General features: G+C 47.5%; 3 protein-coding genes across 3 annotated transcripts in view; 1 reads left to right on the plus strand and 2 right to left on the minus strand.

The window, feature by feature from the left end:
• Positions 1-15094, plus strand: part of ARV1 (ARV1 homolog, fatty acid homeostasis modulator) — a 34324-nt gene extending 19230 nt beyond the window's left edge. The window contains exon 6 of the mRNA XM_066235938.1: positions 14650-15094. The gene's annotated coding sequence lies outside the window, so the exon portion shown is untranslated. The remainder of the gene's footprint in view (positions 1-14649) is intronic.
• TTC13 (tetratricopeptide repeat domain 13) overlaps positions 1-24242 on the minus strand; it is a 127058-nt gene extending 102816 nt beyond the window's left edge. The window contains exon 1 of the mRNA XM_066235913.1: positions 23471-24242. The gene's annotated coding sequence lies outside the window, so the exon portion shown is untranslated. The remainder of the gene's footprint in view (positions 1-23470) is intronic.
• On the minus strand, positions 990-23248 carry FAM89A (family with sequence similarity 89 member A). The gene is made up of 2 exons (XM_066235977.1): positions 22890-23248; positions 990-2113 (listed from the first exon to the last, which is right to left on the minus strand). The coding sequence occupies exons 1-2, from the start codon at positions 23172-23174 to the stop codon at positions 1850-1852; spliced, it is 549 nt and encodes a 182-aa protein (XP_066092074.1). The 5' UTR covers positions 23175-23248; the 3' UTR covers positions 990-1849.
• Positions 24243-27587: the final 3345 nt, after the last annotated feature.

Below are 27587 nucleotides of genomic sequence, written 5' to 3' on the forward strand. Positions count from 1 at the left end.
GCTGGCGGCCCCGATCCAGGCTCAGTATGTTCAGGGGTGAGAGCAGCAGACTTGTTTCAGCTCATAGTTAAGCAGGGGCCCAGCCTCAGAGGAACAGGTTTCTAAAAATGATCAGACTTCTCCGGTTTTACCACTTTCCATTTCTTGTCCCCACTGAGCTTGTCACATGCTGAAGCTACCCTTACTTAGCTACACTTCCTTTTTTTTTTTTTTTGTATTTTTCTGAAGCTGGAAACGGGGAGAGACAGTCAGACAGACTCCGGCATGTGCCCGACCGGGATCCACCCCACACGCCCACCAGGGGGCGATGCTCTGCCCCTCCGGGGTGTCGCTCTGCTGCGACCAGAGCCACTCTAGCACCTGGGGCAGAGGCCAAGGAGCCATCCCCAGCGCCCAGGCCATCTTTGCTCCAATGGAGCCTTGGCTGCGGGAGGGGAAGAGAGAGACAAAGAGGAAGGGGGGGGATGGAGAAGCAAATGGGCGCTTCTCCTGTGTGCCCTGGCTGGGAATCGAACCCGGGTCCCCCGCACGCCAGGCCGACGCTCTACCGCTGAGCCAACCGGCCACGGCCTAGCTACACTTTCAACACAGGAAATAAGCAGGAATGTGCTTCACTCTCTGCACCTCACCCCAGTTCCTGACACAGGGTTGTGTACACAGCAGGCTGTCAACAAGCCAGCGCATGAGGATGTTTTACTTCCTCTCTCTGACCCGAAAGAGGCACTAATAAGCAGTGCCTTCTTCAAGAGGAAGAAGAGGAGCAAGGGGTCTGCAGTATTCAATGGCGAACAGCCCTGAGACCTCACCGTAAACAGCCCATTGCAGACACAACACTTCCAAGAAGCCAATAGAGTAAAGCTTCTTTCAAATTCTTCACAGTGAGAAAACAAACTGTAATTTTCTCTCTATATTTGAAGAGATTCAGCGCATTCACATTATGAAAACTGACGATTCTGAATTCAGACCAAAATAATACACAACCACAAACACAGAGTTCAATGTTTTATCCTCATTTTTAACCTACAAAGTGTAACATGTTCATAAAGGATTTTAATAAATATATTAAGGCTTAAGGTGATCACTGTTGTGAGTGAAGAAGAGGATTCACCTTGTAACATACTAATTTAACATTCAGATTCTTTTAAAATGCTGTCTGCCACCTCACAGCGAATGACATGAACCGTGAGCCTGCCCAGTTTCCCTCTACTCAATATAGCTTCATATCCTCTTCATATCCTGTAGCTAATGGGCAGAGAGTTACATAATTTTTGACAAGTTAAAAGAATGCAGTTGATTGATGTGACCTGCCATGTTCACTCTTTCAGTAAAAAGCTTTGAGCCACCCGGACAGTTAGTAATAGATTACAAATAAATAAAGCTCAACCAAGAGGCTCAGCAAACAGCTGAGAAGGCTGCCGCAGGCTGAGGAAGGGAGCGGCATTACAATGTTAGCTTTACTACATCACCAACTGGAGACCGACCCCACGACAGAGGGTGTGGACCATCTACCACCTGTCAGGACATAACAGAAGTCGTTCCCCCGGACACACCGTGAAGATCTTCTCAGTATCCTTGTGTCACATTCTCACTCTGAGTCCTGGCAGCAGTACCTCGGTACCAGCGTGTCAAGGACATCGCTGAGCACCTCTAAATCACCTAAGCGGAAATGGAAACAGGGCCTTCAAACAGACTGCCACCAGGTGTCCACCAAGAGCTCCCTGCCTATAGAACTAGCTGCACTGGTCCCAGGTGCATGGGGACCGCCCCCAGTGGAGGAGCAGAGGCGCCTCCTTGCAAGAGAAGCAAACTCTGAGAGTGTGTCCAAGAGTAGCCTCCTTCCAAAGACCCTCTAGATGGACTCCAGAATCCAGTTGCTGCTAGAGAGGGGAGAGGTGGGTGGTAACAGGTCCCTCGGAGGGCCTCGTTCCCTCCCATCATGGAGTGAGTTCTGCTCCTGGAAATAGTCCTCCTCGTCATCGAAGAAGCCATTCTCCAGGGCATACGTGCCATCTGGGCTGGACGCTGCCTGGCATGCTCCCTTGTATTCCTGAATAGACTCGTAGAGGCTGTAGAGTTGGCAGAGCAAGGACATGTCCAGCTGTCGAAGGCCAACCTTGAAAGAAGGGGTAGAGGCAGAAACGAGGTCAGCACTGGGTTTCACTTTAGTGGAACATACAGTCCCCGCCTGCTCAAGCCAGCACATTCCTCCCACACAACCATGACTTAGAACGCCACTCAGGTGCTCTGGGAGGCCAGTGTTGAAATCCCCTAAATGTGTGATTCCCATGCTTCAGACATTACTCTGCGTGTCAGGGAAGGGTCACACCTATAGGCATGGGCCCCAGCCTGCAGTTTACCTGGCACACTCTGTGACACAACAGCACTGCACATTCTGGTGGCCCCAGCCGGTCCCACTTTGGATGCTATGCTCAATTCAGAGAAGACCCTGCTGTGAGAGTCACTGTCAGCTCCCTGCCCCATAGAGCCCCCATCCTCTGACCAGCTCAGCCTCCAGGCTCTAAAGAGAAGTGGTCCAACTCCCTCTCCTCCTGCCAGGGTCAGTCTTCCACTGAAATGATGGTGGGATCAGTCCCCGAGCAAGCGCCTAAGCCCAGCAGGATGGGGGCCTTTAAGAGTCTCCTGGAGACTATTTTTATAAGTGTGACAGAACAAAGACCAACCAATTAAAAGTCATATATTCTGTTTATCTTCAAGGTCCTCCCTTCCCCACAGCCCATCCCACAAAAGAGCCTAGTCAGGACAGAAAATGCGCCATTTCCATCAGTCACAGAGAAGGGTTCATCTACGTGGGCATGCCAGCATAGCTGACACTTTCCTCAGCATGACCATGGGATCTTGTTAACCACACAGATTCAGATTCAGAAAGTCTGGGGCCACCAGTGACAGTGACCCTGAGCAATGCTGCCAGGAAGAAACTCTAAACAAGATGCCAGGAGACCTGCCTTCTGCCCTTGAGCAAGCCATATATCACTTCTATGCCTGGGTTGATGACAAAACAGAATAATTTCACCTGACCAGGCGGTGGTGCAGCAGATAGAGCGTCAGACTGGGATGTGGAGTACCCGGGTTCGAGACCCCTAGGTTGCCAGCTTGAGCGCGGGCTCATCTGGTTTGAGCAAAGCTCACCAGCTTGGACCCGGGGCACTGGCTCAAGCAAGGGGTTATTTGGTCTGCTGAAGGCCCACGGTCAAGGCACATATGAGAAAGCAATCAATAAACAACTAAGGTGTCACAACGAAAAACTGATGATTGATGCTTCTCATCTCTCTCCGTTCCTGTCTGTCCCTGTCTATACCTCTCTCTGACTCTCTCTCTGTCTCTATTAAAAAATAATAATAATTTCTCGTACAGGGCTATTGGGAGCATTAAATGAAATATCATCATTTTAATGAGCAGTCATGGAACACTTCCTAAATCCCAAGGCCTGGGTTAAAGAACTGCAGAGGCATGGAAACACGGAAACATACACACAGGGAAACGGAGAAAATGTCAGAGGATTCAGTCTTTACAATTACCCAGCAATGAGCTCTTCCACTTAAGATGGCCTGACTGTCACATGAGGGAAGCTGGGGCCCTGGAAAGAAAGGTTCATCTTGTCACAAGACTGGGTGTTAAATTCCAGGTTACCCTTCAAACTCTTCAAACACTGTAAATCATTAAGCAAGCACTGTCTCTCTCTCTCCACTACATGTTGCTAACATGCTCAGCCGAAGACTTCAAAATACAGAGGCAAGTTCTTTGGTTTCTGTAGCTATTCCTCATTATTCTAGAATACCTGCTACCCCAAAACTCCTAAAAGGAGTTTTGTCCCCCAAGTAAGGGATATGGTCTCCAAGCCCAGCTCTACCACTTTCAATGGCTTTGTTTAGGCCCCTGCACTCAACCTGCTTATAAAATGAGGGAGGTAGATACGGCCAGCTCAAATGCTGACTAAGTGTAGTAAACCACTGATTCTTTGTCCTAAACAAGTGGCATGCGTCTAGGGGAGAGTTGCCTGAGCTGTTCTTAGAGGGCAGACCTGGCTCCATGGCATCCTATTCACCAAAGTACACAGGCAAACCAAGAGATGCCCAGGCTGCCACAAGGACACATCCAGGGGTCAGACACCATCACTCTGGTTCCCGATTAGAGTTTGAATGTGCGTGTGTGTGTGTGATAATCAGGATTGGAAAAGTGGGTACCTGACATTTGTGTTTTAAAAATGACTCAGACAATTCTGATGCCATTCCAATGAAGAGCCAGTGTTGACACAAAATACCTTTCTGTCTTTCCTGGGCCACTTACACTCATTCTCCTGTGAGCACTGAGTTTCAAGACAAACAGGCAGAATAGCAGGAAGAACGCAGGCTCTGGAATCACCAGCCTGGGTTCAAATACTGGCACTGCCCCCTTCCCCCCGAACCCCCAGACAAATCGTTCAACTCCTAAGAAAAGCAACAGACAGCCGCTTCTCTCATAGGTGTCAATGTTATTTTTATTCTTCTTCTCCACTCTGTTAACCTGCAGAATGTCACCTCAAGAAGGAATGGCAGGGAGCCTGACCAGGCGGTGGCGCAGTGGATAGAGCATCGGACTGGGATGCAGAGGACCCAGGTTCGAGACCCCGAGGTCACCAGCTTGAGTGCAGGCTCATCTGGTTTGAGCAAAAGCTCACCAGCTTGGATTCAAGGTCGCTGGCTTGAGCAAGGGGTTACTCGGTCTGCTGTAGCCCCACGGTCAAGGCACATATGAGAAAGCAGTCAATGAACAACTAAGGTGTCACAATGAAAAACTGATGATTGATGCTTCTCATCTCTTCATTCCTGTCTGTCTGTCCCTGACTATCCCTCTCTCTGACTCTCTCTCTGTCTCTGTAAAAAAAAAAAAAAAAAAAAGAATGGCAGGGACAGACCTGTCAGGCATCAGGGCCCCGTGGGCCGCCACGTACCTCCCTTCCCTTTCAACACCGAACCTGAAGTAGAACCACCTGGTCACCTTCAGTACAGGCCGCCAGTGCAGCTGGATAAGATGAAAACCACCCAGTGAGCCTGCCCCGTGAGTGGTGACTAAAGACTCTCAAATAGGAAAGGACCTCGATGTCCTTATTCAAACCCCCAAAGGAGGACCTTCCAGACCAGTTCATTCAAGTGTAATTACTCTTTGTACAAAGTCCAGGATCTGCCACATGTAGGTTCTAGAGACCACCTCATGCCAGGTGTAACTGTTGCATATATAAACCTAATGTCTCTCTTTCATAACCACCTTTTAAATACTGGAAGATAGTTTTGATTCTATTCCTCTAGCCCTTGAGGAAAACTATCTGTGTTCTCCAGCTAATAGCCTCAGCTCCTTCAGCTGTTCAGGAGGACGATCTGGTCCGTTAACCATCCAGACCTTCCCTCTGGACTCGCTCCAGTTTTCCAGGAGTCCTCTCCAGTATCCAGATCTGAATATGGTAACCAAGCTACAGATTCTGACTCAGCCTGTCTTTTCTTGGATTTATTACAAGAAATATAAACTTTAATAACATTAGTCATACCCTCCCAGAGTCAAACCAATATTTGCTCAAAGAGCCATAGAAAAGATTTGGAATCCTAGAGCTCATTCTACTGAATCACTCTAATACCAGTAGGTTGCTTGGGTAATCCCAAGACTGTCTCCCATGTTGGGAAGGAATAGTGGAACAAGACATGAGTGGCAGGGGGCAGCATGCCATTGGACCCGCTCCGACTTTCACCTTCTGGAACCTGGGCCCCATGGCTCCACAATCCTCACTGGTTTCCAAGGCTCTGACTTGCCATGATGTCGTACTGCCCCAAGACAACATGGTCCCAAAGCTATTCCTTTTAGGTGCATTTCCAGTGTCCCAGACCTACCAGGCCAGAGTGGGAACCTGTCCTGGACCCTCTGTGTTGCAGCAGCCGGTGACTCACAAACCTGCCTTGTCACTGGGCGGAACGCTGGCCTAGAAACGGCGGTCTGGCCCGCCTAGGAACACAGCTGGTCTGGCACACACCTACCACCCAACCCAACAGATGCCAGGCATTTAGACTGATTCAACAGAGCTTTAAACAAACGTACATGCACACACACGCCTACACACCTCTCAACTTCTCTGCTTTCTTTAGGCACTAAACTTCCTTGAATTGACCAGAAACCCTCCAAATGAGCTAGAAGGACATGAGGTAAACAACTATATGAACAAACGTAGCCTCCCAGCCAGGATACCTCTGCCTTGGCTGTGCAAGTGTAAACACTTGCACTTGAACTTTCTAATGGGAAATGGCAAATCCCTAGATGGCATTCTGTAGCCTATTCTCCCCTACCTGCACCTCATGCAATGGGTCAGGTTGAGGTCCCCTCACCCAGGTTGCTCCCCCATCTGTTCCCACTGTACCTGTTAAAGCCTTTTTGCTCACCTGGCCCACACCAGGCTCTCCTCAACTCTGTGGACTTTGATTGGCTCAGCAATACATGTCCCTGACCACACCTCCTCTGCCTGTACCATGGCATTTATTATTCTTTGCCTTATATGACAGTTTGCACATGGGTCTTCTTTCTCCTAATGGAGGATGTATAGCCAGTAGCCACGGCCATCACAGCTGCCAGGCAGGTGCAGGTTCCCATTAGATTCGGACAGACGGTAAAGAAACTGTGGAGCCGAAAACTGGTGAGCTATTCCTTTATTCTAGCCTCACACCCGGCCAGCGAGTAAACACAAATATATGGGGCACCAAAACCCACTCACACATTCTTCAATTCCACAACCAGGAGAATCCTTTCCAGTTTTTCCTAGAATCAAAGCCCCCCCCCCCCAGTCTCAGTCCCCTCTGGTTCCCTATCTTCTCTCTGCACAAACTGGCTTCTTCTTCAGCCCCCTACCATCTTGGCTGCCTTCTCTGCAAAAATATGGCCTCCTGCCCTGGCTAATTGGCTCAGTGGTAGAGCGCTGGCCTAGCGTGCAGGAGTCCCGGTTCGATTCCCAGCCAGGGCACATAGGAGAGGCGCCCATCTGCTTCTCCACCTCTCCCCCTCTCCTTTCTCTCTGTCTCTTTCTTCCCCTCCCGCAGCCAAGGCTCCATTAGAGCAAAAAGTTGGCCTGGGCGCTAAGGATGACTCCATGGCCTCTGCCTCAGGCGCTAGAATGGCTCTGGTTGCAACAGAGCAATGCCCCAGATAGGCAGAGAGCATCGCCCCCTGGTGGGCATGCTCTGTTATTATTTATTCAGTAAACCGTTGGTGAGGATCTACTATTAATATATGCCAGGTCAGGTGCAAGCGGGAGTCTGTCTGACTGCCTCTCCATTTCCAACTTCAGAAAAATACACACACAAAAAAATAATATATATATATATATATATATATATATATATATATATATATATATATATGGCCTCCTTCTCCTTCCCTTCTTCTTCTTCTTAAAACTTTTAGGTGTGAAACCCCTTTTCCAGCACACATTAGCATGACAATGGCCTTTCCCAGGTAATTAGCCTTTTCACAGATCACAAGATCACATATCTGGGTAGCGGCCATTTTTAACAATAAAAGTGAGCAAAATCAAGTAACACAAATTTTACAAACTTATTTGCCCAACAGAGGACAAGCCTGTGATGTAGCAATACACTTCTGTGGGATCCCCAGAAGCCAGCACAGAGCCTTGCAGAGCAGACACTCAGGGGGACACCTGGATGGAGAAACCTAAGACCCCCTCCCCAGGGAACCTGTGGCTGCAGAAGCCGCTGGCAGTGGGGTCGTGCTGGGATCGGCAGTCATTTGGCTATGTCCCTTAGGCAGCCTCAGAGGCAGCAGACTGAACAGGTTGGCCTTTGTGCCCAGGCACTCCAAGGTACCCCTGAGGAAAGCCTTAGACTACATGGTTTTAACTACATCATTGAAAAAAACCCCACCTCTTGACAACTGGTGGTAGCGCAGTGGATAGAGCATTGACCTGGGATGCTGAGGACCCAGTTTCAAAACTCTGAGGTCACCACCTCAACTGCAGGCTCATTTGGCTTGAGCACAGGTTCGCCAGCTTGAAAGCGGGTTACCAGCCTGAGCAACGGATTATCAACATGACCCCATGGTCGCTGGCTTGAGCCTCCCAGTCAAGGCATGTAGGAGAAGCAATCAATGAACAACTAACATGCTGCAACTATGAGTTGGTGCTTCTCAAATCTCTCCCTTCCTGTCTTTCCTCTCTCTCTCACAAGAAAAAAAAAAAAAAAGAGAGAGAAAACAAAACTTGCCGGATGGGAGCAAAAAGCACAAAACCAGATTTCCTCCTAGTTGAGCTGTGTGTGCTGGGAGATTTCAGCCCAGAAATCAGTCTCTCAACACTGAAGTATGAACGTCGGATGTAGGAAGGGGACTGACAGACCATCCAAGAAAACTAACCTGCAGAGTAATGCTTCAGGCACCCACTAACTCCCACCACTGTCCCTAATCTACCAGCACAGGGAGCCTGTCATCTCAGTAACGTGTCCCCACATGTCCCTGAAGGACAGCTGATCCCCTCATTCACAGCTGGATTCAGAAAATACAGCTCTTTTTTGAAAAGCACACATGGGAAAAACTCAGGCTCATTTTACAAAAATCCAGAATTCTGAGACCCTGTGATTTTCAGCCCCTACTCTAGACCTTTAAGACAAGAACCCATCCATCCACTCACTTTCTGAACTGGCAACGTGGTTCCTTCCTCTCTCTATCTGGGCTTCCTGCTTCCTTCTTGATCTTTCTCTTGTCTTTTCCCACAGAGCTCCCTGCACCCACCCGCGGCACACGCAGGCGCTCACCAACATGCCACCAACAATGGGCCAACAACCCAGAACTACCCTTGAAGTGATTTCAAAACTTCACAATAGGGCTAGCCGCAGACATACACCTCAGAAAGGGCGGTGGTTCCGTCGGGTTTCGGGTCACAATGTCTTTGGAGGTTGCTGTGGGGAAGGGAGTTCTTCCTAACTTTTAAAAAATCACAATAGAAATATTAGCACTAGAAAACAAGGCTTAGAAGATGAAGCAAACCTTTTAAGGGAAATTTTGTTGATTCTAAACAGAAGACAAATACCATATGATCTTATTTATATGTGGAATCTAATGAACACAATAAACTGATGAACAAAACAGAAATAGAGGCAGGGACACATGGAACAGACTGACAGCTGTCAGAGGGGTGGGGGGACTGGATGAAAGAAGGGAAAGGGATTAAACGAAAAACATATATATAACAGACACAGTCAACAGCGCAGTGATAGCCAGAGGGAAAGGGGGAGGGGACCTTTGGAGGTTGGGATAAAAGGTGTGGGGGGATAAAAGGTGTGGGGGGAATAGCAACAGTAAGAGATGATGCTAGGGGCAGAGGGCACACGATGTGGTGTGCAGATGGTGGTTTGTTGAGTTGTGCACTTGAAACCTATATAGTTTTGCAAACTAATGTCATCCCAATAATTTCATTAAAAAAAAGTATCATTAAAAACTTTAAGGTACTTAAAAAAAAAATTGCCTGACTGGTGGTGGTAGAGTGGATAGAGAGCATCACCTAGGATGTTGAGGTCCTAAGTTCAAAACCCTGTGGTCTCTGGTTTATGCACAGATTCACCAGCTTGAGTGTGGCATTAGCGGCTTGAACATGGGATCATTGACAAGAACCCATGATCAAGCCCCTTTTGGGCTTGAGCCCAAAGGTCACTAGTTTGAAGCCCAAGTTTGCTGACTTGAGCCCACAGTTGCTGGCTTGAGCAAGGGGTCACTGGCTTGACTTGAAGCCCCCTCCCCCCATCAAGGCACATATAAGAAGCAATCAATGAGCCTGACCAGGCAGTGGTGCAGTGGATACAGTGTCAGACTTGGATGAGGAGGACCCAGGTTTGAGACCCCGAGGTCGCCAGCTTGAGCGCAGGCTCATCTGGTTTAACAAAGCTCATCAGCTTGGACCCAAGGTTGCTGGCTCGAGTAAGGGGTTACTCGGTCTGCTGTAGCCCCACGGTCAAGGAACATATGAGAAAGCAATCAATGAACAACTAAGGTGTCGCAATGAAAAACTGATGATTGATGCTTCTCATCTCTCTCCGTTCCTGTCTGTTCCTATCTATCCCTCTCTCTGACCCTCTGAGGACACCCTTGTTCTCTCAAACCTAAATTCCTGTTCGTACCAACGCAGCCCGTTTCCTCTTGTCCTCTCCTAGACACAGATGAAGAAAAGCCATCTACCATTTTCTTTGAGAAATGTCTTTGTACATTCTTTTACATTTTTTCTCCAATTAGAGAAACAAAATATCCTAATATATTAAAATTAAAGGGGTCATAATTCTATGAGCCTGTCTTCCCTAATTCCACGTTCTAAAGCAGCAATCTTCAAATATTTTGGTATTGGGGCTTTATACTGTTAAAAATCACTGAGGATCCAAAAAACTCTTGTTTAAAACTACCAATATTTACCCTAAGAGAAATTAAAACTGAGAAATTTGATTAACCCATTTAAAAACAATAATATACCCATTGCATAATAACATAACATTTTTATGAATAATAACATTTTGTAAATCTTTTAAATGTTGGGCTTATCTACTTCTGCATTTGATCCTTTGTGGTATATTGTTTGGTTGAAGTAAACGAAGAAAATCTGTCCTCACACAGATATGAATGAAAAAGAGCACTTAAAAGACTTTGAGATAACTGTGGTTATTCTTATTTGACTCTCTCTTTTAGTTGGCTGCAGTATGGAACTATGAACTTTTCATAGTTACTTTAAATCCATCAGTCTTACACTTTAAATGGAGCTTTTAACCATGCAGGACTGTAGTATCAAGCATTATTTATGTGGAAAACTGATTTACTGAATTATGCAGATATTCCAAAGGTTTATAAATTTCCTACAGTTTATATATATGTGTATATATATATGTATATACACACACATGTACATATATATATATATATGCTTTTTGTTTGTTTTTGAGAGAGAGAGACAGAGAGATAGGAAGGGAGAGAGATGAGAAGCATCAACCCATAGTTGTGGCACTTTAGTTGTTCATTGACCGCTTCTCATATGTGCCTTGACCGCGGTTCCAACCAACCCAGTGACCCCTTGCTCAAGCCAGCAACCTTGGACTCAAGCCAGAAACCTTGGGCTTCATTCAAGCCAGTGACCTTTGGGCTCAAGCCAGCGACCATGGAATCATGTCTATAATCCCACGCTAAGCTGGAAACCCCACGCTCAAGCCAAATGAGCACACTCAAGCCCGCAACCTCAGGGTTTTGAACCTGGATCCTCAGCATCCCAGGTTGATGCTCTATCCAGGGCACCACCACCAGTCAGGCTCCTAAGTAATATTTTAAAAAATTATATTTGTCAATATGACTACCACATAATTATGGACTCCAAAAGGATCTAGGGATTCCTAGATGTCCCCAGACCAAGAACCACTATTTTAAAGGTATCCACTTTTACCAGTTTAGTATATGTCCCTGAAGATACTATGCATATCTAATTTGTTTTTTAGCTATTGTTACCACTTATACAAATGTATATATGTGTTGTTTTATAACTTTTTTCACATTATAAACATCTGCCCTTATATATGGTTACCACATTCTTTTCCACAATCATATAGTATTCTGTCACTATTATATATTATATAATGCTATTATATATGACAGCAACACCTTCATTTACAAGTACTGTTATTTACTTGTGTGACTATTTTTGTAAGATAAATGAAATTGCAGGAAAGAAGGCAGAGAAGGGAAATGGGGTGCTTTCCTTCTAATCCTTCCCCAGTCCTGGGGCCACAAGCAGCAGACCATTCATCAAGGATTTGTATCCAAGGCCTAATGGTTTGTTCCCAAAGATGGGAGTGCTAGCATGGATGCTGCTGGTGCTGAAAGTCAGGTGGAACAGGAGGAAAAAGACAAGTTATTAATAACATCTTGGATCTCAACACATGTTTGAAGGTTAGCTTGTATTCTGTTGTTTTCCTGAATGACATTCTGTTAGAGTAGGTGCAGCCCTGGCCAGGTAGCTAAATTGGTTAAAGCATCGTCCCAATACACCAAGGCTACAGGTTTGATCCCCGGTCAGGGTACAGACAAGAATCAAACTGAATGCATAAATAAGTGGAACCACATGTCGATGTTTCTCTCTCTCTCTCTTTACCCACCTTCTTTAAAATCAATAAATTAAAAAAAAATTAAAAAGGGCAGTTAAGGAGGAAAATCTGAAGCTAAAAGTCAGAAAACCAAGTTCTCAGACTGTGGGGTGGTCAGCAATGGGAGATGGTCAAATGAGGAACCCAAACCTGGGAACTTTGGTTAGAGCTGCCCACACTTATGCGCCAAAAGAAACTTCCCAGGAGCCCTTGGGAAAGAAGCGACCATCTGCCAGCCAGTGAGATTTCACCACGTCATATTAGCTCGACCACCCTAGACAAGACCCTTTAAATATCCTCCACATGGGTCACCCTATGCAACTTCCCTGGCCTCCATATCCCCAGGACCAGGGAACTTCGTCGAGCGGGAAGCACTCTGTACTCAATAAAGCCTTTACTATTCCATATTCCACACTCTGTGGCTACGGCCCCTTCCTTCTTCCTCGGTGGGGAAAAATACCTTTACATTTTGGTGCCAAAAACCCAGGAGGAGTTGAAGTCCACAAGGACCGCTCCTCTCCCCTTCCCCTCTGAGAAAGAACCAGGATCTCTGACCTTCCACCCACTTCAACGCATGGTGTGGTAAGTCCCCTACCTCCAGCCTCCCCTCAGTTCTTTCTGCCAAGAATCCCTGTCCGAAACCGCAGCTGTGTCAGGCACCTCTTTCTGTTCCGAGTGCGTGTGTGCCCGTGGAGACGTCCTGAGCACACCCACTTTACCTTATCCGTGGCCAGAGCTTGAGTTGCGGGACGCCAATGCTCATCTCTGACCACTCCGAGAACTGAAGATGGCCGTAGAGACACAGGAATCTAAACCTAATCCAAAAACACTCCTGGAGTGCCTTATCCGAAATCTCTCCCTCCCTAAAGAAGAAGAAACTGTTCTTCTCCACTGTGGCCAGGCCACAGAACCCACTAGATAATCAAACCAGGTAGCCTCCTGAAGGAACTTTCGGTTTTAACACCCTCACCAATTTAACTATCGCCAAAAGAACTGTGAACTGGTTGGAGATCCCTTACATACAGGGCGCTCCTGTCCTAATCTCTGTGCCACCAGTTCTACACACAGGCCCTTTTTCCGGCCAGAGAAACTTCACCTAAAACCTCTGTTCCTAATCTTTCCTCCTTCGCCTGACTCCCAACTCTCTCCCCCTCCTGCCTGACCCCCAGGGGCACCCCTCTCTCAGGACCCCTCTCTGGTCCCTCTGCGGACCTCTTTGCTTGGGTCTCTTCCCTCTGAGAGCCTCCTCCCCTCCCTTTTCTCATTCACCTGCAATTACCAGTCTCTCTTTCTTCTCCCCTGCCGGCTAGGGGCCCCTCCCTTCTCCACTGTGTTCTTAAGCCCCTCCTTTGTCAGGCCATTCTCAGCCTGCCACTGGCTCCTATACCAGTTTGCAGGACCCCAAGGCCCAACCCCAATTTTCTTACGGGAAGTTCTGGCCCTGTCCTACCTCTGGCTCTGGCGTTTTCTGCCAGATCTGGGTGCCGGGCTCCCCAGGAACCCACTTCCTCCTCTTATTCTAACCCCTAAACCGCCATCCAGGACCTGTGAACATGGCATTTAAAGTTTTTAATGGTCACGGCTAGTAGGAACAGGCCAAGACTGTTCGCCAGGCCCGCATGCAGCAGAAGATAACACTCCAAACCCAGACTCTTGTGGCAGCCCTGAGGCTGCCAGAGCAACAGGGGCAAGACACAGAAAGTGCCCAACCCAAGTCCAAGCCACAGTAAAGATCCCCACCAGCAGCTTGCTTTAAATGTGGCAAGCAGGGTCACTGATAACGGCAGGGCCCCTGCCAGCGGCTGCCTACTGAGCCCTGCCCTAATTGCAAACAGCCCAGTCACTGGTGGAGCTATTGCCCCCTTTGGGCAACAGGCTTTTCCTCAGCGTCTCTACGTGGAGGACAAGCTGCCCAGATGGGAGGCCAGTCCAGCCAGATGGGCCCATCGCTCGAACTCCTGGGACTGATGCCCTGGACTTGGAGACCCTCATTAGCCTCACCAAACCCCAGGGTAATGCCACAGAAACGGGTAAGTCCATCTCATTTCCTGTGGACATGGGGGCTACCTCCTCTGTTTTGCCACCACACTCTAGACCTCTAGTTCCCTCACAGGTTTCGGTTTTGGGAATGGATGGGACCCCTTCTTTTCCCCTTCTTATGACACTCCTGATGTGCAGTTTGGACGGAATCCCCTTTTCACACTCATTCTTAGTTATACCATCGTGCCCTGTACCCCTCCTTGGTCGGGACATTCTACACAGTCTTGGAACCACTATCCAGCTAACAGCATCTTCCCACCTACTCCTACTATTCCTCAATACTAAGTGCTCCCCCATAATCAATGCTACCCTCATTTCTAACCATGTCTCTCACCTCAAGCTTAACCTCATGCAGGATCGCTAGCAGTTTGGAACCACTGGGCCCTACCTGTCTCCAGCTCACCAAAAGGCTGGACCCTGCAGATCCCCCTATTACTCCTCTTTTTTTAAATCCTAACAGGACCGCATCCTCGAAGTTTCTCCAGTCACGGTCTAACAAATGTTCCTCCCAACTCCCCTTAAAACCACCACCTTCCGATCTCCCCTCCCCACGACGCCCCTAATCAGCAGGAAGTAGCCAGATGAATAAGCGGCGCCCCTAATTAACACAAAAAGATCGGAATGTGGGGTGGTCAGCAATGGGGGACAGTCACTTGAAGAACCCAGACCTGGGAACTCAGCTAGAATCACCCACATCCAAGCACGCCAAAAGAAATTTCCCAGGAGCCCTTGGGAAAGAAGTGACCATCTGTCAGCCAGTGAGATTTCACCACGTCATATTAGCTCGACCATCCTAGACGGGACCCTTTAAATATCCTCCACATGGGTCACCCTATGCGACTTCCCTGGCCTCCATGTCCCCAGAACCAGGGAGCCTTGTCGGGCGGGAAGCGCTCTGTATTCAATAAAGCCTTTACTATTCCACACTTTGTGGCTACGGCCCCTTCCTTCTTCCTTGGCGGGGGAAAATACCTTACACAGACAATACATAGAAAACTTTATGTCAGCACCTAGTGTTTTCCAGAAAACTGACAGAAAAAGCTAAAGAAAGTGGTTGGTGTCCATTCTGTTTTACGCTATTTATTTCCCCACAGCCTCACCACCATTATGATCATTTGTTTAAATCTTTGTTGGTCCTTTAGGTAGAACATGATACCCTGTTGTTTTAATTTGCGTATCTGTGCTTATAAGGGATGTTAAAATAGCTTGTCATTTCTCTTTAACTATGTTGAACTTGGTTATTTTATCTCCAATTCTAAGCACAGTCAACAATATAATAAAACACCCTCTTTCCACATTCTCTAGTCTCTATATGTAGTTCCCGGTAATCTTCCTCAGCCCAGCCCCTCTGGCTGGGGCCCCGGTGTCAGCGGGGGTCATCCTCACCTGGAGAACACTGGTCAGAGGACAGAGGCCCTCCCTTCTCCACTCCCCCACCCACCTGGCCAAGGACAGCACCTCCCTCCCCAATCTTAAAGACAGGATCCTCATGCCTGCAAAACTAGGTCAGCCCACGGCTCTTAGGGCTGGTCAAGGAAGTGAACAGAAAGTGCTCATAAAAACTAAAAAGGGACTTTGTGTGATGGGTATGCAACATAATTGAATGACAAGATAACCTGGACATGTTTTCTTTGAATATATATACCCTGATTTATTGATGTCACCCCATTAAAATTAATAAAAATTTATTTATAAAAAACAAACAAAAAACTAAAAAGGCCACAGTCTTAAAAAAAATTTCTGTAGAGCCCTAAGGAAAGCCAAAGGTTTTTATGTTTCCAAAGTTCTTGAGACATCTGTTAACTGTGAAGGAATGAGCCACGGGATAGGAGCAACCCAACCAGCTCTGCCTACTTATCACTTGAAAACATCTGGAACACGCGGGCAAAAAATGGGTGATTAGGAGGCGGAAGCTCTGAAGAATAAAGTTGGGCAAGAGGAATAGATATCTGACCCAGCCAGTCCCAGGGCTGGTTTCCTGTTCATGGAGTCTGTGGTCTGCCCAGGATCGTGAAAAACTACACTTTTCAAACTGGGTTCTGAAGTTTCCATGGAGTTAGGTGGGCCTTTCAGGAGCAAAAGCACAAATCATTCAACTGCTGCTCGGTGGGAGTGAACGCACCAGGGCTGCAGCCCTCTTCTCGAGCACACTCTGGGCATCCTTGCCCAACTGGCCTCTAAAATCTAGAGGAATGCTAGACCAGGGCTCCGAGCTGGCACTAGCTGGTTCAAAATCCTTTATAAATGGGGAGGTACCCTATGTGTCAGCAGCTGGGGCACTTTCACATTCAATTTAACAGACAAGTGACTTTAACCAAAAGTGGAGGGAGGCAGAAGGGTGTGCTATTGTAAGATACTTATAAGTCAGGAAAAATATTAATTTACAGTCTCTAGAAATAGATACAATAATAGCTAAATATGAAATGGTATGAAAAAATATCTTTAAGTCCTTTATATCTTCAAATCTTGGGGGTGTAGGTAATGTAAGGTCGGTGGATAGAGGGTTGGTCACGTGGGTAACTCAGGCCCGCCCACTTTGGCTAGGACTGCCCACAATCAAGCCCGCCAAAGGAAGCTTCCCAGGAACCATTTGGAAAGAAGCGGTCGTCTGCCAGCCAGTGAAATTTCACCACGTCATAGTAGCTCCACCTCCCTAGTGGGACCCTTTAAATATCTGCCACGCGGTTTAATCTTTGCAACTTGCCTAGCCTCCATTTTCTCCATCTTTCTTTCCTCGGGGCCAGGGAACCTTGCCGGGCAGGGTGTGCGCTCTGTACTCAATAAAGCCGTTTATTATTCCACACTTTGCGGCTCCGAGCCCTCTTCCTTCCTTCTCGGCGGGAAAAAAAATACCTTACAGGTAACATCAAAGGTGAATGAAACCAGAGCCTGACCTGTGGTGGCGCAGTGGATAAAGCATCGACCTGGAAATGCTGAGGTCGCCGGTTCGAAACCCTGGGCTTGCCTGGTCAAGGCACATATGGGAGTTGATGCTTCCAGCTCCTCCCCCTTCTCTCTCTCTGTCTCTCCTCTCTCTCTCTGTCTCTCCTCTCTAAAATGAATAAAAATAAAAATTTAAGAAAAAAAAAAGGTGAATGAAACCAGACCAGTGACCCCATAGACATACACATGGTTTCACATGCACAAACTATTATAGAGACTTACTTAGTTTTTTTCTTTTTTGGCATAGATACTGGGATGGGGGCAAGTACTGCATGGGGTAATTATAGTCTAAAATTTTTAAGAACTACTGTGGACAGTCTGATTGTTGATGAACGGAGCTCAGTAGCAAATCTGTACCATTCTTCCTTCTCTGTTCCTAATGCCTTGCACAAAGTGGGTCTACAACAAGTATAGCTGTGCACATGTCCTCAGGGGCACCACGTACCCTTCTCTAAGAAGGCCCTGAACTTCGCCCATGTGATTTTATGACAGAACAAACTTCTTCTGCAGGTGCCGTAAGGACCCAGAAGCACATGAGGGGAAGAGAATTATACTGCTATACCAAAGGGGCCCTTCGTGGCACTTAATTCTCATATTCCATTAGGGGATCTGGAGCCTAAAGTAGTGAAGTAAGTGGCTTGCCAAAATTATATCATAATTTCATAACCGAATTCAAACTCTTGATGCTCAAGAGTTCCCCAACTCTTAAAGAGCTTGTTAAAAGTAGAATCTCCCAGATTCTGATCCTGGAATGATAGGAAGGGGCCTGGTAATCTGCATATAAGAGCAGCCTGAGAGATTCCAGGGCTGGTGGTCCATCCTCTGAACACCACTAGGATAAAGAATGCTGGTGGGAAGGCAGCATTAAAGGCCACTGGATATCCCTAGGCTCCAATGATCCACATCAAGAACACTGCATTGGGAGCTAAGGCTCTCATTTCAGATGGCGTTTCACAGGCCTGATTTGCAGCTGGATTTTTAACATAATCCTCTGAAAGACCACAACCTCCTCACTTAAGACACTGGTTTCACGTGTAGGAAAAGAACTGCACTCTGCTGGGATGTGCGCTATTCAAACTAATGCATGGCTCCTGGAATAGATAGAGTTCAATGGACAAGCTCATCAGGCACGTGGCTATCAATTAAAATGCAGAGAAGCTAAGTAGTGTTGGTCTCACATTCAAACATTTTCCCTCAGATTAAATTCTTCACTCAGAAGTCATTTTTTCTCAGATTTAATTATTTGCTCAAATCACTGCACTTCAGGAACTCAAAAGTTCTGTGTGGGCGACTTCCCACTTGTGCACAGGTGTATGACCAAAATAATTGTTTAGTAGTTTGAAGAATAAAAATAAGTATATAAGCGAAGCAAAGAGGTTCTGTGTCAAAGCTATTAGAACCTGTTGCTGCTGATTTGGGAAGTGGAATCCAAGAATTGCCAGTGATGCCGCCTCTCCAAGGTCTCCTGCCTGCAAGTCTGAGGCTCTCTGTCTGCCTCTGCACTTTTGTGTGCCTATTTTGGGTATCTAAGCCTGATGTGCTAATGTCACCAGGCTGCTGTGCGGGACAGTCTATGTTGACATCTGTGTGAAGAAAGGTGTGGCGTAGGAGATCTGAGAGTCAAGGGTCTCCTTCAATCACATGCAAGGATTTGACATGCCTACCAAGATCTGAAGTAAAGTTAGCTTGTCAACTTAGGTAAAAATCTTTCAAACTATATGGTCCTCTGGGCAAAGTATTTTTATATAGAAAGAGGTCTGTGGTAGATATGCAGTACTTTGGCTGTCCAGGACTCTGCAAACTATCCTTTCTTTGGAGAATCTCTAGCCTCCTACATGGTCACACCATCTTAGTGAAATATGATTCTGCCCTCAGTCACAATAAGCTCGCTCATGCTGGCAAGGTTACTTGAGCTGGACACACCGGTATCCTTCCTCACAGTCTATCCAAACTGGAACAAAGAAGTGTGGCCAAGACAGTGGGGAAACTGAGAAGCCATGTTCCAAAATGTAGAGAAAAATTAAAGGGGGTGGGGGGACCACAGAGTGGCCTTCCTGGGTTCTCCAGCAGCCCTGTTCTAGTTTGTCTCTGCATATATCCGGCCCTGCAACAAGACTCTTTCCAAGAGCTAGTTCAGGTTGAGTTTCTATTCTACTACCATAACATAATCTTTGGTCATGAACATGAGAAGTGTTCTATTGCTATAAAGATGCCCACATGTCCCAGATGGGAAATGCTCTTTAACACCTAATGGTTCCTAGGCAACTTTATGTCCTCTACAGCACTGTACACCTGATATACACCCAAAATAGTCTCTAATGTTTAAAAAGAAAAAACCCAACAAACTCAGCTTCTTGTTTTAGTAGACTTTTTCGGGCCTATACAGTAATAACCCACCTGAGTGACCCTCACAGCTTTGCAATGGACCCATTGGGGGCGGGGGGACTCATAGCTGTACAGAATTTCAGAGGAGGGACAGGAAGTGCTGAAACTATCACTCTTAAAGCAGAGTAGGGTGTCCCCACCAATCACAGGACAGAACCTCTGCCCACACAAGCTCCCTCTGCCCTCACATTCCCTGGACACCAGCTTCCCCAGGTTTCATGCTCACTATCCTTCAATCCATTCCCTCTAGGCCAGAATAGCTCCTCTAAGTCTCCAGCTTCACATTCTCAAATGTTTAACATACTCTTCCACTGATGTAATGGCAAACCACCTTCACCCTAAAGCAGCCTCTCTTCCTGACTCCCCCACTGCTGCAAGAAGTCCTACATCCCCAATGATAGATTATCAAGGTTATCAACACCATATAATGGCATACTATGCAGTGGCTGGAGACATTATAATATACATAGTGACCTGAAAAATGTTTGCAATATGTGCCCCCCCAAAACAAACCAGAATGTATAATGTAATCCGCACATGAGTGAGTGAGTGTGTGTGTGTGTGTGTGTGTACATATCCATGCAGGCAGTATAATGCAGTGGTTAAATAGGCCTTTGGAGCTGGACATATCTGGTTGAATGTATGACCATAGGGGAGGTACCTAAATTTTGAGTAACTTTTTAAAAAATACAGACTTTGAATATCTATCTTATGGAGAAGTAAAAAAGATGATGTATAGACAACATAGACATTGTGTTTACAAAGGAGGAATCCCAAAATATTAACAGTGAGTATCTCTAGGTGCTAGGACTGTGTATAATTATTTTCAAAAATGTTTTATTAGTTTTGGGAAGAGAGAAATATTGACTTGTTCCATTTATTTATGCATTAATTGGTTGATTCTTGTATGTGCTCTGATCCTGGATAGAACTTACAACCTTGGCATATCGGGAACGATGTTCTAACCAACTGAGCTACCTAGCCAGGACTGTGAGTAATTTCGAACTGTTTTGCTTCACTGTATTTTCATAAAAAGCTAAAGGCACCCCCGATTCCATTCCATCACTTTCCCCAACTCTAATATTTAATCAGCAATTCCTCCAGATTCCACTTCAGAAAAGCACCCCTATAAGGTTGTTGTTCCACATTTATAGGTCCTCACACTGTTGGAAGTTCTCACCTCTTCTGTGCACACCTGGAGCATCTCGTGCTCCCTCCTCCTACACCCTGCTTTCAAATACATGCCTCAAACTCCAACTCGGTGCCATGCTACTACTTCCTGAGGATTTCCACCACCCTTGCCCTACTGTCAGACCATCTGGATCTCAAAGTGTTAACTTGCCTCCCCACGCTTTGGGGGAGGGGGGCAGTTCCTGCTTGCTGTTACTGTCCTATGGCCCTTTTCCCTTGTAAAATCCTGTTGCCTTCGGAGGTCCCCAGTGCCCGCTGCTAGAAGTCAGCCCTATTTCTGTGCTTGCACAGGACTTTTTAAAATGGGGACTAATCACATTCTGCCATGAATTCTAGCTGCATCCGTTCACACATATTTGACCTCAGGCCTTCAAAGTAAATAGATCAACACACACCATTCTGAAATAATTTAGGAATGAACTCCCAGTTAACTCACAAGGCCTCCAATGGGAGCCTCAACTTGAGGTGACAGCCCAGACCCCAGCCCCGTAAAAAGCCTAAAGAGGACAGTACTTCCAAAGACCCTGTAACATTTCTCAAAGGGACTTGTCAAGGCCTGTAGCCCTATCTTTTCTTTATCTCAGCTAATTATCAAACAGACCTATCCTGGCTGTTTATTTTCCCTGCGCTTCAAAGAAACTCTGCGAGAGGTCTGGCCCAAAGCAAAATTACAAGATTGGGGCTGTACTTGAGTAGCACCAGGAGGGACCTGGAAAATTACTTTCCAGGCAAGGCACACTGCCTTCCAAGCCACCACAGCATGACTTAAGAGCCTGTTTATAAACCAGAGTCACAACAGGAGTGGCACTGAGGTCTTCCTGTCTCTGTTCTCCTAAGAAATTTAGGGGTGGTGGTGGTTATCTTCCTATTAAACCCCCACATTTACCCTACATCCAAGTTCATACTGTCAACATACTAGGCACAAGTTTATCTAATTCAAATGCAGCAGTGGTTTCTATTAATGTTTATTAATAAATAAAAATGGCTGATTCGGAATCTAAGTCATTCTGGAAGAAGCTTAAAGAATCCTCTGAGAGAATTGAAAATCAGGTCAAAGCTAGATGCAGAGTGGAGAGATAATATCTAATTGATTAGAAAGTGTTAAGGCTGCTTTTCTAGATTTGTTTTCAGAGCAGATACACTTCTTTAAAAAGAAAAATGCATAAATTGAATTTTTCTAAACAATATTTAATTTTGCCTATTTAAAAGATTCTTATGATAAATATTTTGGCAAATTTATTCTTGGGGGGGCAGGTTTCATATACAGTATTAGATTTCCTAAACACAGAAAGTATTTACTTGTGCCGGGAGGGGGAAAGGACCGGCAGTAGGTGAAAAAGGGGCAGCCAGGGGGGTCATGGCCAGCAAGAGGGTTAAAATGGAGGCAGTTTTTTCTGTTCTGGGCTAGCCTGGCCTAAGCCCGGAGAAGAAAGCTGGGAAAAGGGTCACCGACACCTAAATCCTTGCCCTTGCCCTGCTTTTGGCGTTACCCTGAATCGTGTGTCCTGGTCCACAAATACCTAATGTACCTCTCCAGGACTGGGGAAAACTAAGCCCTACAATTTGGGGCCCAGACACAACCCGAAGACCCGCACGGGCTCCCCCCAGACGGGAGCACACAGCTGCCGGGCGCAGAGAGGGGTTAGGGACGCCTTCGCCTCCACCACCATCTGCCGCGGCCTCTCTCGAGGTAATCGGATTCTGCACGCGCCGCCTGGGGGACGGGGGAGGGGGAGAGGGCTGCTCCAATCTGCTCTCTACACTCGCTCGGACCAAGCTGTCCTCCCAGGGTAGGAAAACCCCATCGCACACCGTTCTTCACCCCGGGGCGCAGTGAGAGCAGTTCCCAGACCTGAGAAGTCTGCTGCTCTCCGAGGGGGGTGACAAAGCCGCCTCCCGCCGCCGAAGTTTCCGAGCCAGCGGGATAGCGCGCGGCGGGTTTTCGAAAGCTGCCCTTTGTGACTGGGGACCGCCCCCCCCCCACCGGCGATGGTCCAATCGTGGGCACAGAAAGAGCAAGTAAAAGGGGTAATTGAGAGGACAGTGCCCATCTTTCCGCGCCGGCTCCTGAGGCGAAAAGCCAGAGGGGCGGGTGGGCGCGGGGACTTCCGGAGCAGAGCCCGGGTCCCGCGAACCGGCCCGAACGGGAAGACTCCCGCCCAGCCTGCGGAGCCCCCTTACCATCTCCTTGCGGAGCAGGGCTAGCGCGGCGTCCAGGTTGGGCGGCTTAATGGTCAGCGCCGCGCTCCGGGCTCCGCCGCCGCCCGCGCCCCCCCGGCTCAGCTCGTCCTGGATGCGCGATTTTTGCGCGTACAGCCGCTCCAGGTGCCGCCAGCCCCCCGCCGCGCCACCACCCGACGCCGAGTGCAGCAGCCCGCTCAGGCTCTTGGGCAGTGGGGGCAGCCCGTCCACCCGCAGCCCCCGCGTCACGCCCGGCGCCCCCCGCGCCGCTTCAGCCCCGCTCATCGCGCTGACCCCGGCCACGCGACCGCCCGCCGCTGTTGAGCCAAGGATCCCCCCGGGCGCCCCCTTCCCGGAGGCGCCCCACCCACTTCCCGCCCCGCCCCGCGCCCTCGCCACGTCGAGCTCCACCCGCCCGGCTTACTTCCAAGCCCGCCCACTTGCCCCGACCCGCCCCCACCCCTGTGTTCATCCTGGTGCCTGGCTTTCTTCTAACGCCACCCCCTTATCCTCTGCCCCCCGCCCCCCGGTGCGCGTCCCAGCTCCGTGTCTGCCTCGGTTCTGTGTCCGCCTTCGCTCACCTCCAGCCTCTCGGGGGACTCCCCCTCTCACCAGCCCACGCTCCCAGCGGGACCGAGCCCTGCTCCGGCTGCTCCACTCCCGGCCAGGTTGGCTCCCGGACTAGCACTGAAAGCTGTTCGTGGTGACGGAGGGGGTCCCACTTCTGATGCGCTGGATGAGACCGACTGGTCCTGGGGGTCGGGGGGAAGATGCTCCCGCTCGGGGCTGGCAGGACGGCGGAGAAAAAGTCGGGGGCAGTGCTGGCGATCCTGCCTGCGGTCGCCGTCCCCGAGGCCAAAATCCAATGGGCGGGACCCGCCTCCCCGCGAGGGCGGAATCCAGACTCACCGCGGGGAGGACTGGGACAGCCAGACACCCGCAAGCCACTCGTTCGCTTAGGCGCGCGGGCCTTTTCAGTAAATGGCACGTCCAGCCGCAGGGACAGCAGCCAAGAAGAGCGCCAGGTCCACTTTGGGACTTAAGAGCCAACGTGCCTTTCAGCCTGTCCTTGAACGCACGAGCAATTCCAAATGGAAATGTTAGTAAAGAAGAGAAAAGGATTAAATCTCCGAAAGTATCCATCAACTCTGAGGCAGAAATAACTCTCCCGACTCACACACCTTAGAGGGAGAGACTAGAGAAACAGGCTCTCCCCCTTCTAGGAAAAATGACAATGACAGCTACAACCAGATGAGAGACAGAAGAAGTCAGGAAGTAAAGACCAGTTTGCAGACACAGCCCTACCGCATATAAATACCAATGCCATACACTCAGAGTGCCCACTGGTTATTGGTTTTAATTATTAAACGGATTCAATTGTTCTAAATACATTCAATAGGATCATAAAATGCAAAGTGTTCTGACACTTCATACAGCGAAGGTAACAAGCCCTGCACTTTTGGCAGGGGGCTTTCCCTGTCCAATTACCGCCCACAGAGCCCACCCTAGAACCCTTGTTTTTAACGTTGGCAGATGTCTCCCCCAGCCCCTTGCAATTGGATGAGAGGGACAATGAGAAGCCCCAGCTCAAGCAGTGTGAGTTAAGGACATCAGGTAGGCTTCCCATCTCACCCACGGCCCAGATTTTCCACCTCATCAGGTGCCTCCCCTTCCACTAATCACCTAGTCACATTTCCGGATTTCAGGTATTCCTTCATTCGCCTATTAAAACAGTGGGTGTCTTTGGGAGAGTGACAGCTTTGCTTGTGTAAGGGAGTAAGGGAGAGGAGGGGACAGAAGCATTTTGATCTTTCTTTCACACCCCGGCGGAAGTCCTTTAATCCCATTGGTCATGTTGCTGGCTGAGCAAACGTGAATTCCAGAGATCACAGGAAGTTAGTGGTGGGAGGCTTGGCTAACCATGGTGCAATGAGAAAAGAAGTCATTTCAAAGTATCAGGACACTGAAATCATTTTAAAGCACATACTTGTGAGGATAATGGATAACATAAAGGATAAAAAGGATGAGGGCCAGCTAGATAGCAACATGAGGTCCCTGATGGCAGGACATGAGGGACAGTTTGATGCCAACTACACAATTTTAAAAGCAGGCTCTGCATTCTGAGAGACACTCAATGAGGTGAACATACTGAAATAGACATCTTTATATCAACAAATAACAAGTCAGTGTAAATGGTAATTTCTATAGAATTTCTGTGTTACTGATTAAGACTTTATTTGTATAAACCAAAAATATAATTAGGCTAAAGCCCACCAAATGTTGTGACACCATGGGAAGTGTCAGTGCCTTTTAAGGTTCATGCTTGTACTGGGAATGAAGTAATAAGTAACTTGTGAAAGTATGTGTATTGCTTTAATTCAATTTCAAAACAACAATATTGTGATCTCAAACCAGAAGCCCAGCTATTTTCTATGCAGCCAAATCACTTTTCTTTTCTTTTTTCTTTTTTTTTCTTATCTCTTCGTTTGGTTTGGTTTGGTTGTTCACATAGGCTCTTGGAAGTCAGAAAATACAGACTTCTGATCCAGTGCTCTATTCATTAACTCACACCTGTTCTTCAACTTGGTAGATCAAGGATGGGAACATGAACCTTGGGGCACAGACCTCAAAGTGTCAGGAGTCTAAAGCATCTAAAGCAGTGTTTTTCAACCGGAAGTGCACTGTGAACTTGTGACCTTTCAAAGACTCATTGAGAAGCATTCTCATCTTCATCCTGTCCTTCCACTGATGCAGCTTCATCTTCATTCCACCTCTACTCCCTACCCAGTTGGTGTGTGCTTTCTGGAACATTGCAGTGTGTGTGCATGTGTGCGTGTGTGCGTGTGTGTGTGTGTGTGTGTGTGTTTATAATTCTAAAAGTTTCATAACTCAGGTTGTTAAAAGAATAGAAAGAACCTGAAAATGCACATTAAATGTCCTAATACCTTTCTTGTTAGAGTTAATGACCTTCAACTCCGGTAACTTTGGAGAAGTCTTTCTTGTCCACAATAGTCATTTTTCACTTGTTGCAGTAACAACTTAGAATACTTTGAAAGCAATTGTGCAATGTATTTGGCCTAAATTTTAGCAAATGTATTTCATTGTAGATTCTTTTACATTATTTTAAAATTGTTGTTTTGTCACCTCAATGTTAGTCAAGGACCAGGGCAAGGCTTTTTTTGTAGCTGCTATATAGCACCTGGTGCAATGCTAGGCACCTAGTGAAATTTTTTTTTAAGAATTTAGGCAAAGCGGTGCAACGCCTGGCCCCCATCCTGAGTGGCCACTACCAGCCACCAGATTTCCAGAGGCACCAGGCTCTTTTGAGCTCCTCCCCCACCTCCTCCTCTCTCCCTGTCCCTCTCCTCACCCCACCCCATAGACTGGGCATGCTGTAGCAAGCAGAAGCAGTTCTTTGCCGGGGTCCAGCCCTGGGAAAGAGCCAGGGGTCCCACAGGAGGAAAAAGCGTCGGTGAAATCGAGTGAGAGAGCCAAATTCTTTTCTTTCTCTTTATTCTCTAGTTAGCATTTACTGCCATGCATCTGTGCCAAATGCTAGTACAGCTCCTTTTTTATACACACACACCAAGTTACAATTACATGGTATTAATCATTGCTTCTGTTTCACTATGTTTACATGTTTCCAGATAACAGTTAATTTATATCTATAAACTACAAATCAGGTGGCGAATCATTCAAAGTACAATTAAAAAATAACTTGAATAGCAATAACATCAGTAAAAGCTTTTAAAGGATTAGTACTAACTAATAACTCAACTTTACTGTTGTTGTGAGTCAAGGGGCAGAGAGAGATTAACAGACAAAATCATTAGGGATTAGCAAAGGACCACCGCTTGCTCAAGCAAATGGCCTTGAGTTTATGCAGTGTCCTAACTTTTCTCACAAGATAACAAAAGGCTTGCCCATTAAGAAATTGACATAACATTAAGAGTAACTTTTACTTAAAGATATATAGAGTGCACTCGCAAGATAGCTTAGTAGCAACATAATTTCAGAAGACATTAATTGCTATTGCTTCTATGGATGCCCTCCCATACCTCTCATTATCTGAAGAAAGAATTTTTGGGGAGGTATACAAACCTCATGAGAGTGTCTCACTGAGAAAGCCCAGCAACTGCCTTTAGTCATAAAACAATTCTCTTAGCAAAACATTCTTTTCTTGCTGACTGCGTTCCCATCCCCGGCCATGCAACGGGCCATTCCATAACACCTTACCTAAGATTCTATGTCTAGTTAAACTTTATTTATTTATTTATTTATTTTTTTCATTTTTTTTCTGAAGCTGGAAACAGGGAGAGACAGTCAGACAGACTCCCGCATGCGCCAACCGGGATCCACCCGGCACGCCCTCCAGGAGCGATGCTCTGCCCACCAGGGCGCGATGCTCTGCCCATCCTGGGCGTCGCCATGTTGCGACCAGAGCCATTCTAGTGCCTGAGGCAGAGGCCACAGAGCCATCCCCAGCGCCCGGGCCATCTTTGCTCTAATGGAGCCTTGGCTGCGGGAGGGGAAGAGAGAGACAGAGAGGAAAGCACGGCGGAGTGGTGGAGAAGCAAATGGGCGCTTCTCCTGTGTGCCCTGGCCGGGAATCGAACCCGGGTCCTCCGCACGCTAGGCCGACGCTCTACCGCTGAGCCAACCGGCCAGGGCAAACTTTATTTATTTACTATATTCACA

Source organism: Saccopteryx bilineata, chromosome 1 (genome assembly GCF_036850765.1).
Source record: "Saccopteryx bilineata isolate mSacBil1 chromosome 1, mSacBil1_pri_phased_curated, whole genome shotgun sequence".
Classification (NCBI taxonomy): Eukaryota; Metazoa; Chordata; class Mammalia; order Chiroptera; family Emballonuridae; genus Saccopteryx; species Saccopteryx bilineata.

What these genes read in the sequence shown, in the direction of transcription:
- FAM89A (XM_066235977.1), bottom strand. Translation starts at nt 23,174, where the DNA reads ATGAGCGGGGCTGAAGCGGCGCGGGGGGCGCCGGGCGTGACGCGGGGG. An exon ending in CCCTGCTCCGCAAGGAGATG is followed by an intron (nt 2,114 to 22,889) that starts GTAAGGGGGCTC and finishes CCTTCTTTCAAG; the next exon opens with GTTGGCCTTCGACAGCTGGA.